The sequence below is a fragment of the Castor canadensis genome, chromosome X, assembly GCF_047511655.1.
Source record: "Castor canadensis chromosome X, mCasCan1.hap1v2, whole genome shotgun sequence".
NCBI lineage: Eukaryota > Metazoa > Chordata > Mammalia > Rodentia > Castoridae > Castor > Castor canadensis.
In genome coordinates, this window is record NC_133405.1 from 97,936,020 (window position 1) to 97,949,007 (window position 12,988).

A 12,988-nucleotide genomic window follows, 5' to 3' on the forward strand; every position below is an offset into this window, starting at 1 on the left:
AAGAGGAGGGAGCTAACATGGCACCCATTTCAGCTGGTGGAAGTCAAAATAGAATTGGGAGTTGAGAGTTTTTTGTTTTGTATTGCTTTTATTTTTAGTGGGAGAGATCTAACATATAATAAAGTGGTTAGAGAAAAGAAAGGAGCTGAAACAAAGTTACTTTTGCATCAAAAACATGCCATATAACAATAAAAATACGATTCAACTATAAGATGGGACTGTGGGCAATTTTATAGCTGGGTTTCTGTTTTTGTGCCATGGAATCATACTTTTTTTTTTTTTTGTAGTACTTACTGGGGTTAGAACTCAGAGTCCAGTGCTTGGTAGGCAGATGCTCTACAACTTGAGCCACAACCCCAGCCCTTTCCATTTCAGTTTATTTGTCAGATAGGGTCTTGTATTTTTGCCCAGGGCTGGCCTAAAACCGTGATCCTCCTACCTCGGTCTCTCTTGTAGTTATGATCACAGGTGTGCACCACCACACCCAGTCCTTATCATATTTTTTAGCCTTCTAATGCAATGCTCAGGGACAAATCACTTTTGGTGCCTATTTGATACTCACATTTTAACCTACTCCACCATCCCTTGATAGAAATTATATTTTACCTGTTGGCTGCCTCTGATATTTCTATTGAAATTATTAGGAAAAGAAAATTTTGATTACAATATATACTAAAAAAAGAAAAACCACCAGGCTTATTTAAGACAAACCAAAAATTTTAAGGTAATCAACAAAAAACAATTCCATACTTCAGAAGAGATGAAAATAGGGTAATACTTCAACCACTTAAATAGGGTAGCTGTCATGGGTTCTCCTTTTCATGAAAAGGAAAATAGTAGACAGTTCCACAATTGCATGAGTACAGTATAAAAAATGAAATAAAGGTAAGCATAAAATTCAGTGATTCAGAAATCACTACATGTTACCTCATCCGTGCTAATGATAAGCTGGGACCAGCTATTCCACTCTGGGCATTTGTATCTGTCTTCAAATGTGACGTGCTTAGACTTCCAGCAACAGTGTTCGTGGTTAAACCAGAATCCCCCAGTGCATATACCTTCTTTTAAGTCTGTCATCCAATGAGCAGAGATGTCTATCAGACCAGCTAAGGAACCTGATTTGAGAGGAGGAAAGGAAAGGCCAAAGTTAAATCCCATTTCTGAAACTCTGTTCTTCAGTAATCTGAATAAATTTTGTCAGTAAAAATGAGGGGAAAGGAATTAAAATAAGAGACAAGCATATACTTTCTTATTCCATTGGCAACCTCTGGCTGTTGGCTTGCTAGATTTTTGCTTATTATCTCTTCATTAAATATCAGTGTCTGTAACATTTTATATAGGGGGGACTTGGGAGAAAGGACAATGTTTGGGTGGACACAAGGGGCTCATGGATTAAGCTGAATTGACATGGTAAAGACATATTTTGACAGTTCCATAAGGACAGTATCATTATTTGACTCTTAATATACACAAAGTTGAGAAAAACATGAATTACCCCACTGAGGAGTAGCCTATGATATTTATTTGAGATGTCTGGGAAGGAGAGCTGATGAAGTTTATGAGGAGAAAGCTTGGATAGCAGGGTTTTGCTCCATGGGCAAGGGAACTGGCACAATGGCAGGAAGGCATCCTAAGCTAAGGGAATGAAATTTATGAGAGTATGAAGTGTGAGGTACATGGAAGGTTGGATGAAGCTGAAGACATGTTGACGCCTCCTGAACCTATGACATCCTGAGCTTTTTTCTTAGTGAGAAGGAGCAAAAGGTATTATTTACAGAACATTCATCAAAGAAAATGAATACCGAACTGGGGATCAGCTCCACAGCCTGATAGACTGATAGGGTTAAGATAGTTAAATTACTTTAGATTCTGGACTTCATGTCATTTCTGTTGTCCAGATGAAGCAACTCTGGCACAGAGAAATTAAATGCCAGAATCATGCTTTAGGGAAATAGTAAAGACATCGTAAAATTCACAGCCCCTGAATTCCCAGACTGTTCCTGCATTCAGACACACTGCTTCTATTGTTGCTCTCCAATGCTTAAAAACAAAATACTCTGTGGGTATGAGGGAACGAAAAATATTCACTGACCACCCAGTGCCAGCAAACACATTAAAAAGTTGAGGATATCGCATCTACATTCTACCAGGTGAGAGGTCATGTCACGTGTGTATTTTGGTGGGTGCTAATAGTGTTAGCACAGGTTATTTACTTGAACACCTAGTCAAATCCAGCACCTACTTTTGGCCACTCCATCCCCCAGCCTTCTCTTCCTTCTAAATCTTATTGCAATGTTGGACATGTCCAACATTGCTATCCTCAACCCCATCTTTCCTTAGTTTTCTACCTCTTCCCCACCTTTTCCCAATTGCTCTTTCTTCTTTGGCTACAAGTTTTATCAGGTTCTGCCTGCTCCAAAAGAATGAAATGCTCTCCTTGACCTTGTTACTGCTTTTATTTACCCTGTCTTGGCAATGACTACCAAAGCTTCTACATTGGCTGCCTTCCCTTGAAATCTGGCTCATAACATATATCTGAGATGGGTTTTCAAGGTTATTGATATGCTCTGTCTAACCTGTTCTCCATCATCTTCCTTTTCCTCAGCCTTTCTATGATAACTGGCATTACAGACTACCCAGTCTACTGTTAACCAGCTGCAAGCCGACCGTGTCCTCTCTTCTGGAAGAGCCAGAAGGGGCAGAGTTAATGCCCTAGGCCATGGGTTGGCAAACTATGGTGTGAGGGCCAAAACTTGCCTGCCCCTGTATTTGTCAATAAGGATGGATACCCTGTTGGCGGCCAGGCTCATCTGTTTACCTATAGTCTAGGGCTGCTTGTGTGCCACATCAGAGAGTGGAGTAGGTGCTAAGAGACCATTTGGCCCACAAATCCTAAAATATTTACTATCTGGCCTCTTTACAGAAAAAAACTTTAACAACTTTTGCTCTAGGCAATTTTTGAAAAGTTTTCCACTCCATGGCTTGTGACGTATCACCCCTAGGTAATAGCTGCAGCTGCATTAACAATTGGGCACTGTGCTAGGTGCTGTATCTCATTTAATTCTTACAGAAAACTTTTAATATAGGTATTTTTGGAGGTACTGGGGTTTGAACTCAGGGCAGGCGCTTTACCAAATGAGTCCTGTCCTCAGCTTTATAGGTACTTTTATTATCACCTTTCACTGATCAGTAAACTAAAGCTGCCAGGGGTTAAGAAATTTGCCTAAAGCTACAAAACTAGCAAGTAGCAGGGCCAGGATTCAAACCCTGGCTGCCTGAAACTAGAGCCTGCGCTATGAACTGCCACCTTCTACCATCCAGATTTCTCACCTAACTTCTATTTCAGCTCAAGATTCCAGATCTTTCTAGACTCCATCTTTCAGTGCTATAAGGTCATCCCTTTTGGCCTCTCTGCCTGTTGTCTTTGGCTTTCTGCTTCCACAATGGGAGAAGAAGCCTGTGTGGGAATGTGCGTTACAGCTGTTATCTGCATAGCAGGGATACCATTCTTAGATTGTGTATAAGTTGAGCATCCTTAATCTGAAATATTTGATGATCCAAAGCCTTTTAAACACTGACATAATGCCACAAGTGGTAAATTACACACCTGAACTCATGTGATGGGTTACAATCAAAATCTAGGTGAATTAAAAATATTGTATAAAATTACCTTCAGGCTATGTGTATTAAGTGTATATGAAATATAAATTAATTTCATATGTAGACTTGGGTTCCTTCCCAAAGATATTTCATTATGTATATGCAAATATTCTAAAATCTGAAAAAATCCAAAACTTGAAATACTTCTGGTCCCAAGAATTTTGGATAAGGGATACTCAACTTATATTATTTCCAGTGGTAGAAGAGGTTGGTGGACCATATAGGAAAAAGTACTACCATCCCACCTTTAGCCACCACGAAGAATGTGATGATAAGTTCCCTAAGAGTATGAGCTATTTCTTATATGCCTTTCTGTACCACCAAAGGGGAAGGTAAATAAAAGTTTAAGAAATAGCTGTATCTGGGTTGGTGGTGTGCACCACTATAATCCCAGCACTCAGGAGGCTGAGGCAAGAGGATGGAAAGTTTGAGGCCAGCCTGGACTACATAGCAAGTTCCAGGTTGGCATAGGCTACATAATAAGACCCTATCTCAAAAAAACAAAGGCTAGGGGTATAGCTCAGTGGTAGAGCACTTGCCTAGCATGCTAGCATGTACAATGTCCTGGGTTCAATCCCCATCACACGTACATACTCTCTCTCACACACACACACACCAGCTACAAAACATGTCTCTTATACCTCATGCAGAATGTGGTTTATAAAAAAAAAAAAAAACTGTCTCCAGTGGGACTCTTCCTCAAGAAATACAGTGCTAAACCCCTTTGCCCAATTAATTTATGCTAATAAAAATTAAGAAAATAGACACAGTGATAAATTCACCTTAAAGTGGACAGGGAATCTTACAGCATATAAAATGTGTTTAAATGCATTTCCTCATTTATTTAAGGGAGGTGATACAGGAATTAATACTCTTTTGAAGATGGGAACATTGAGCTTCCAACTAGCTAACCAGCAATTCATTTCAAGTGGGAGAACATAGCAAACAACTCAGCTCATGACTTGTGGGAGGGGTATGCCACAATTTTGGGAGATTGGTTTTGAGAACTAACAAAGTTTACCATACCTGATAAAAGACCAATAAGGAGCATCAACAACCAGCCGGAAAAAGCATCACTCACACTGTGAATTAAGGCCCACGTTGACTCTTTGCTTTTATTGGTAATCTAGGGGAAAATAAGAAAACATTGGTATACTTTCCACATACTCCTCCTTCACCTCAAAATGTCTAAGTAAAGAAACACAATGACAAATCACCTGGGAACAGAGACCAATTGGGAGTTACTTCCCCACACAATCTTCAGCTGAACCAATTTCACCAAGAACTTCAAGATTTATTGAACGCTACCTGTTCATCTACAGTATTGCGATGCCTACAAAGACCTTATGGAGGGCTTCTTCACTTAGCCACTACTTCCTTACACCATCAATCTGTTTTGTTTATTGTGGGAAGGGGGGCCTCTTTCTCTCCCTACAATAGCTATAGTTAATTCACAGCAAATAGTTTGTTTTGCAAAAAAATAAACAAACATGGGTTTATTTCAGTGATGAAAGTACAGTTTGAGGTTTACCTTCTGGGGCTGTGGTTTGACTCAGGCAAATTCCAGGACTTGATCCCACAAATCCCTAATTGTACATTGACCACAGTTACTAAGTGTTATCAGTGATGTGTCTTTCATTTTCAGAAACCTGTAGACATATCCGACGGTATCAGAAAGTGCAGAAAGTTTTAACATTTAGGTTCTAGCCTTGTCAATTTAACCCTTCAATGTCCACATTTTTTTTTTGGCAGCACTGGAGTTTGAACTCAGGGTCTCATGCTTGCTAGGCAGGCGCTCTTACCACTTGAGCCACTCCGCCAGCCCTTTTTTTTGTTGGGTATTTGGGTCTCTCAAACTATTTGCCCAGGGCTGTCTTCAAACCGTGATCCTCCTGATCTCTGCCTCCTGAGTAGCTAGGATTACAGGTGTGACCTGCCAGCACCCAGCTATGTCCACATTCTTAAAACCATTATTCTGACAGCTTTGTCACTAGAACATCCCCCTCCTTTGTACTATCACTTCTTATCCTTGAAATAATTCATTTGCTACCCCACCTTCATCTAGAACACAAATAATAAATTATAAATTTTTCAAAGGGAGTTTTAAAATGTATTTTAACCTATAACTTTAAGTTTCTAATTTCAGTGCTAAAAAAAGACGAGGTTACATTTTTCCCCCCGTGACATTGTTTCCTCTATGGTTATTAACAGTTGATGTGCTGGGCTTGGTGGCTCATTCCTATAATCCCAGGTGCTTGGAAAGCAGAAGTAGGAGGATCATGGTCCGAGCCCAGCCTGGGAAAAAGAACAAGAACCTATCTGAAAAAAACAAATTAAAGCAAAAAGTCCTGGCAGCATGCCTCAAGAGGTATTGTATTTATCCAGTAAGTATGAGGTCCTGAGTTCTGTTCCTCCCACCCTTCCAAAAACACCCAAACAATTTTTGCTAAAAAAATAAAAGTCCTTATGAACCATGTGATAAACATACTTTAATTGTTTCAGGTTATTAATTGGGATCACTTAACTCAGATATAACCACTAACATGAGAAATGTACCTTTGTCATATCATAGGCGATTCTCACAATTTGAATAACGTTGAATATGCAACTGATGACAAATTGAACTCTAAAAGCAGAAATTCTAAAGCCAGTAAGAATCTCAATTCTAATGCCTGCCTCATCAGTTGATATGGTAGAATAGGTGTGTGTGGTCCAGAAATGCTATAAAACCCAGAACATCTTATAGGCATCACTGGTTTGAGTTATGATAAGCAAATTCAGCAGGATTATCACAATTCCAGGGATTAAGAAGGAATTTCTCAAAATCTGTACCTGGGACAACCTGATTCCAGGTTGTGAGAAAACCACTCAGGGCTGGGAAAAGCTTAAGAATTAAAAACCAAAAAAAGAACAAAAAACCAGGTCGGGGGTGTAGTTCAGCCATAGAACCTACTATACTGTGTGCACAGCCCTGGGTTTGATCCCCAGCACCACAAAAAAAAAAAAAAAAAAAAAAAAGCAAAAGAGCGCTCTACCCGACTCTTCAGGAGGTATACTTGGCTCCGGGAGGAAATTATGAGCCCCAAAGAGAAGGGCTAACTTACCAATCAAAATTTAAAGTTAGTGTCTAAGCAGAAATAGTGAAAAAGAAAAAAAAAATACTACTATTGCTATTGCGACCCAGAGTGACTTGCCAGAAGGTCACCTGCTGAGAATCTCTGGGCTAGCGCTGGGCACCAGCCTTTGTTTGGTGGTGGGACTGGGGTTTGAACTCAACACCAACCTTTTTAATAGGCTTGTCATTGTGGCCCTTACACAAAGTACATGTAGTGATTCCCTCATTTAAGTGATACTGGGCATGCCTGTAATCACAACACTTGGGAGGCTGAAGCAGGAGAATTGAGATTTCAAGGCCAGCCTGGAATACATATTGAGACCTTTCTCAAAAAAAGCAAAGAAACTTTGGCAGACTGCTCAGAGATTTGGTCAACACTTTGAAAAGAGAAATGAGAAAATTCTCTTGACAAATTCAAAAGAGAATTCACAGCCCTAAGTACCACCTATTACCTATCACATTAAATTAAGGTACTTAATCTGAATTTAGCTGGTCTTGTGGTTTATTGGAGATAAATGAATACATTTACTTGGGTTTAATGGTTACACAAGCTATGATCATAAGGAGTTTATCTTGTATACTTCAGAAAACTCTAGGGCTACAAGAATTTTTCTTTAGTCTTTTTAAAAGCCCATTTAATTGCCTTAGTTTAAAAAATCTGGCTTCAAGGGAAAAAAAAACATAAAACAGAAATAAGATGGAGGAGGAAGATCTCTAACATTTATTTTGTCTCATTGCCCCAAGATTTTTTTTCACCTCTGCAGAGGCATGTATACACATTTCAGGTCTGTGAGGAGTTTTTTCAACCACTTATTATAGGAAGATATATCATCATTAAATGCAATTTAAAAAAAAATCTAGGATGAAAATCATAACCAAGATGTCTTTAAAAATAAAAATAAGTTGAGAAATTAAACCCTATACCGCCAGTAGAAACCAGATTCAGCTATATTCAGGGCTGGAATAAGGAAAGAATATATATCTTTAATTTCTTCCCCGGTGTTCCTAACACTCATGTACCATCTTTTGTCTTACCTCTCGGTGCCTATCCCGATCTCGAGACTTCTCTCTCACCCAATCAATTGTGTTGAAATCATCATAGGTCCCTACACCAGGGATTGGCTCCTCCAAGAAGTCCATGATCCTGTTTGAAGAGCCTATTCCGCCACCATTGTACGACTTGTCCCCTGTAGTGAACAGGAAACAGACATTGGTACTTCAGACACTCTTAACGTTTTTGATACCTTCTTTCCGAGCTCCAACAGGTACGCCCTTAAACTATCAGATGACTAGAGTAAAGGTATGTTGATAAAGCAAAACAATCATCTAGTGAGGACATCCATCACATGCAGAAGTTTCTGTGGTCTGGGCTCAAATGAGTAAGGCAGTGTGAATGGGAAGGGAAAGATGAGAGTGACGCAGTACAAAGAGAAATGACAGGCGCTGATGTGCAATGGGAAAGGATTTATGGAACAAAAGACAGGAAGGCGCTTAGAGGAGCTGAGGTGTTTTAGTTTATAGAACAGAGACAAAAGGGTCAAAGGTCTTTGCAGATGTATCACAGCAAGAACCATTTCACATTTATACAGCAATAATTCATTCGAATGAGGTGGATTTTGCCTCCCTGAGGACTTGAAGAAAGCATGCCAGCCTCTTCAAGAGTTAAGCTGGTTGGAATGTACACATTTTCCTTCAATAGATAAAGACTTTGATTCCGGATACAATGGGCTAGTAGGAACTCTATGTATGTGATTAAGTTGAAGATTTACAAACCGAGATTTAGAGAATGGTCCCTCCTTGATCCTTCAACTAGAAGAAACACATTCACTTGTCCACCCATCAGGGTTCTTAACCAGCTTGGTTTTCAGTACTTCCATTGCAATTTATTTATGCACATGCTTGCTCTTCCTTGTTTGTGGTGCTGGGGATGGATCGAACACCTTGCACATGCCAGGCAAGCACTCTATCACCGAGCTACACCCCAGGTCAGTAGTGTCCCCCTTTATCTTCCCTTCCAGACTAGAAGCTCTTTGCTGGTAGCACTCTATCTGATTCATCATCGCCTTCTCCACAGCATTTTAGCATACACTCCATGGTCAATAAATACCAGCTAAATCAAAATGTGTTTGATGAGTGGTAAGGATGAGGGAGAAGTATTTAACCAGTTGTACTCACACATGCTTAGTATTACTTAACAAACTTGTTCAAATTATTTCAGCAACATCCTCTGATGGAACAGTATTTTGGTATTAAACACAAAATTTAAAATGGTATTGCAGGGATCTAATGCGAATGTACCTAGGAGGAAATGCAGAGCAATGCCATTATTTAGTTCACCCAGCCAAAGCTCACATTTACAGCACCAACCTTGGCAGGGACAAGGCTTCATCCGGACTGTTTGGTAATGAACCCTTCTGCAGAGACGGCCCAACTGGGCTTGGCTGACTCCCTCTCCCCCACCTTCACTTCAACTCCTACTGGACAGCTTCAGCACTCTCACGGGGGTAAATTTGAATGGACACACCAAGCTGTATGTGGCTTACCAATTAATCGTAAATCTTCTGAGTGCCTAATTCAGCATACTTTTCATAAGCAATGTACACATTTCAAAGGAAAAGCTCAAGAGTCCAAATCATCTAGGGAGGACGTGGGACAGGAGGGTGGCATGGAGGAGGTGAACAAGTTAATCTTAAAACCCCAAACCAAAGTCCTTTCCATATCTTCACTCGTACCTGGCTGTAAAATGGATGTCTGCTGAATCACCAGCCCAGCGTTTCCTATCATGTCAGTGTCATACTGATAAGATGAAAGCTGTGTGCTATGTGAGAGCTTGGAGGGGGGGAAAGCCAGCTAGGAAATGACAGAAAGAGAATCAAGTATGTGGGAGGGGGAGTGGGACCAAGCTGTTTAAATTCTTAAGTCAAATGCTGACATGAACACAGGACAGCAAACAATCAGAAATCAACTCTGTAAGGCAGGTTAATGCTTCCATTGAATTTGCTCTGGTTTAAGAGTCTTCCTTTCTGGAAGAAAATAAAAACACAGGATTTTGTGAAATTGATTTTAAAAAGCATTAGCTAGCTAGCTACTGTTACGCTATTATATCGATGACCACCCTCCCCCCAGGCTTTATGGCAAAATGCAGATCGGCAACAACATCCTGGCAGAAAAGAAAGAATCCTATTACATCACTAGGTAATATGAGCACTGCATCATTCTCCTTTGTCGTCAGTCTCCTGTTAAAGACGCAATTGTCAGGCCCCTCCAAAGGGCACACAGCAGTGATTAGAATCCAGCTACAGACTGCTTGCGATTCTCCAGATCCCTTGCTCCCAGCGCATGCTTCAGTCCTGAGTCGGGCTCAAGTCTTACCTTCAATCACAGTTTTCTTTTTTTCTGCATCAAGGAAGAAATAACCTTAGCAGCCCGCATTTGCTCATTTAGGTTGAGGCGCTTTTACAGAAGGAGCCCTGCTCTGGGGCACTTCAGAAGGGCACTTGCTGTGTTCTCTGCCTTGCACAGCAACAAACGCCACCTAAAGAGCCACCAGTGCAGGCGGTCAGAGTGTGATGTCACTATTGAGATCACGTGACCAGACCCTTGGACCAGCCTTGGAGAAAGGAAGATTTTTTACTGAGCACAGAAGCCTTAAAGATGTAGTCGCATCTAAACAAATGCCATCAAACTTGGTGGGGGAGTCAGCCCAGAAAACTGGGGTCCTGATAAGTTTAACTTTTCAGACCTTGTTTAGCAGAAATTCCCAGAGGGCAAATGAGAAATGTTCAAAAACATTTAAAGTTACAGAGGTCCTAAGTAAAAAAGAGAGTGGCAAATATAGAAAAGGCTTTATAAAAATGCACAAGACAGCAATACCGTGGATAAAATCACACAAACATAATGCTAAGTGAAAGATGCCAGACACAAAAGAGCGAATAACATCATGATTCTATTCCTTTCACTTCAAATGCAGACAAACCTAAATTATGCCATTGTAGGATACGAATGATTACATCATAAAAAGAAGGAAGAAAATGACAAAAATAAAGATAGGAGCTATCCAGAGACGGTTGCTGTCTGGGAGGACATATGGGGACGATAGGACCCTGGTGGAACACTGGTCATTTTTCTTGATCTGGGTAACTAAGGGATCACCTTATAATTATTCTTTAAAGTGTACATGTTTTATGTCTCATTTTTACATACATATTATAATTAAAGAAAAAGATGAAGCCAAGTGGAGTGGCACACACCTGTAGGCCCAGCTACTTGGGAGGTTGAAGCAAAAGGATCACTTGAGCCCAAGAGTTCTGGGCCAGCCTGGGCAACAAAGTGAGATCCTGTCTCAAAAAAGAAGTTATTTGGGGGCTGGGGATTAGCTAGTGTATGGCATGTACTTATGCATAAAGCCATGAGTTCAATCCCCGGAACAGAAAAAGGAAAAGAAAAATGTACAGACTGAATAGCATATTAGCTTACCACACAAAGTCAGTTCTTTAATATCACCTAGCCACTTTGAACCCCAGAGTACAATAAAGAAAATGAGTTGTCCCTTAGTAGTAATGCTCTCCCCAGAATGTAGTATTGACTCTGATACTCATTAATGCAACCTGGGTGAAGGTACCTATCGTAGTCCTAACAGCAAATTCACTGATACATTCCCAGCCTTCTAAAGGCTTTTCCTTCCCTGGCCCTATTCTGAAGGCTATTTTTAAGCAGATCGTAATTAATTGAGCAATAAGCCCAGTTCAGGAAAGAAGAATAAAATTGTCATCTCCCAACTCCCTAAATGAATCAGCAGGACAGCCACTGTTAAACATTAAACCAGTCGTAGTATGCCCAATAATCAGACCCTGTATGTAGGGCTTTGAAATGTTATTACTCCCATCTGTTCTTAAGGCCTGATATATCCTGAAATGTTAAAACAACAAAACCTAAGTGTGCGGCACTGCATGAAATCTGTATGCTTTTAATTCATGATAATTATATCACTCTCTTGATGAACTAATGTAGCATTAATAAGAATTAAGATGAAGTAGCAATTGCTAGTAAGTGGCAAAGTGTTAAAATACTGCAAAAAGCAACAGCCATTTGTAGGCCAAGTGTGACTGTCTTCTACAATTAAACTTGTAGGAAATTATGTGCATCTTATTAAAAAGGATTACATGCAACTTCATAAGTCTCCTTCAGAGCCAGTAATTGAACAGGATTTTACCTATAGTATCTGAAAACCACTACAGAATTCACTTACATCATCAAATGAGACTTAACATTATTAGTTTTGCTTTATTTGTTTGTTTCTTTCTTTCTTTATTTACTGCAGTATGGGGTTTGAACGCAGGGACTCACACTTGCTAGGTAGGTGCTCTACCACTTGAGCCACTCCATCAGCCCTGTTTTGTGAAGGGTTTTTTGAGATAGGGTCTCACAAACTATTTGCCTGGGCTGGCTCTGAATCTCAATCCTCTTGATCTCTGCTTCCCAAGTAGCTAGGATTACAGGCGTGAGCCACCAGAGCCCTGCTCGCATTTCACATTTTGGCAGATAACTTAGCAGTCAATTTAGTAAAGATACTATATTCACTGGTACTTTAAAAACGTACAGTTTACCCAGGCACTGGTGGCTCACACCTGTAATCCTGGCTATTTAAGAGGCTGAGATTTGAGCCAGCCCAGGCAAATAGTTCGTGAGACCCCCATGTCCAAAACAACCAGAGCAAAATGGACTGGAGGTGTGGCTCAAGTGGTAGAGTGCCTGCTTTGCCAGTGTGAAACCTTAAGTTCAAACCCCAGTTCCACCAATGAAAAAGTATAGTTTATAGTTTCATAACTGGACCCATGTTAATAACTTTTAATTAAAGTTCATATGCTTTCTAACTACTATATCAGCACTTCTATGGGAGAGACTTTTCAAAAACTCCATGAAAATTACTTCCTTTAGGTACTGGAGGGCTGGTAGGTATGATGTAGCTTTCATGCTAAAGTGGGATTCAATTATAATTTAGATTAAGAAATGAGTCACCAGTACTCAGAGTTTGACATGCTATATTTATTTTATTCTTTTCTACCCTCCATTTCCTTCTCTGCCAAATTAGTAATCTCTAACATATGTTCATTACACATATTGCTCAGTATAGGTCAGCTGATATTATTGTGAAAATTGAACAAAATGCATAGTAGAGTTAATATTTTGGGGCAGACAGAGTGATCTTTCTGA

The 12,988-nt window shown here is 40.1% G+C and overlaps 1 protein-coding gene across 3 annotated transcripts in view; it reads right to left on the reverse strand.

Moving 5' to 3' along the window:
* The window catches only part of Clcn5 (chloride voltage-gated channel 5), a 143,948-nt gene that overhangs the window by 19,878 nt on the left and 111,082 nt on the right, over window positions 1-12,988 (reverse strand). For 2 of the 3 annotated variants that reach the window (XM_074063790.1, XM_074063792.1), the window contains 3 exons: window positions 7,811-7,962; window positions 4,687-4,786; window positions 928-1,115 (listed from right to left, as the gene is read on the reverse strand). In XM_074063790.1, coding sequence (XP_073919891.1) covers window positions 928-1,115; window positions 4,687-4,786; window positions 7,811-7,962 — 440 coding nt within the window. Of the gene's footprint in view, window positions 1-927; window positions 1,116-4,686; window positions 4,787-7,810; window positions 7,963-10,147; window positions 10,350-12,988 lie in introns of those variants that run through there. The other variant, XM_074063791.1, reaches the window with a different exon arrangement.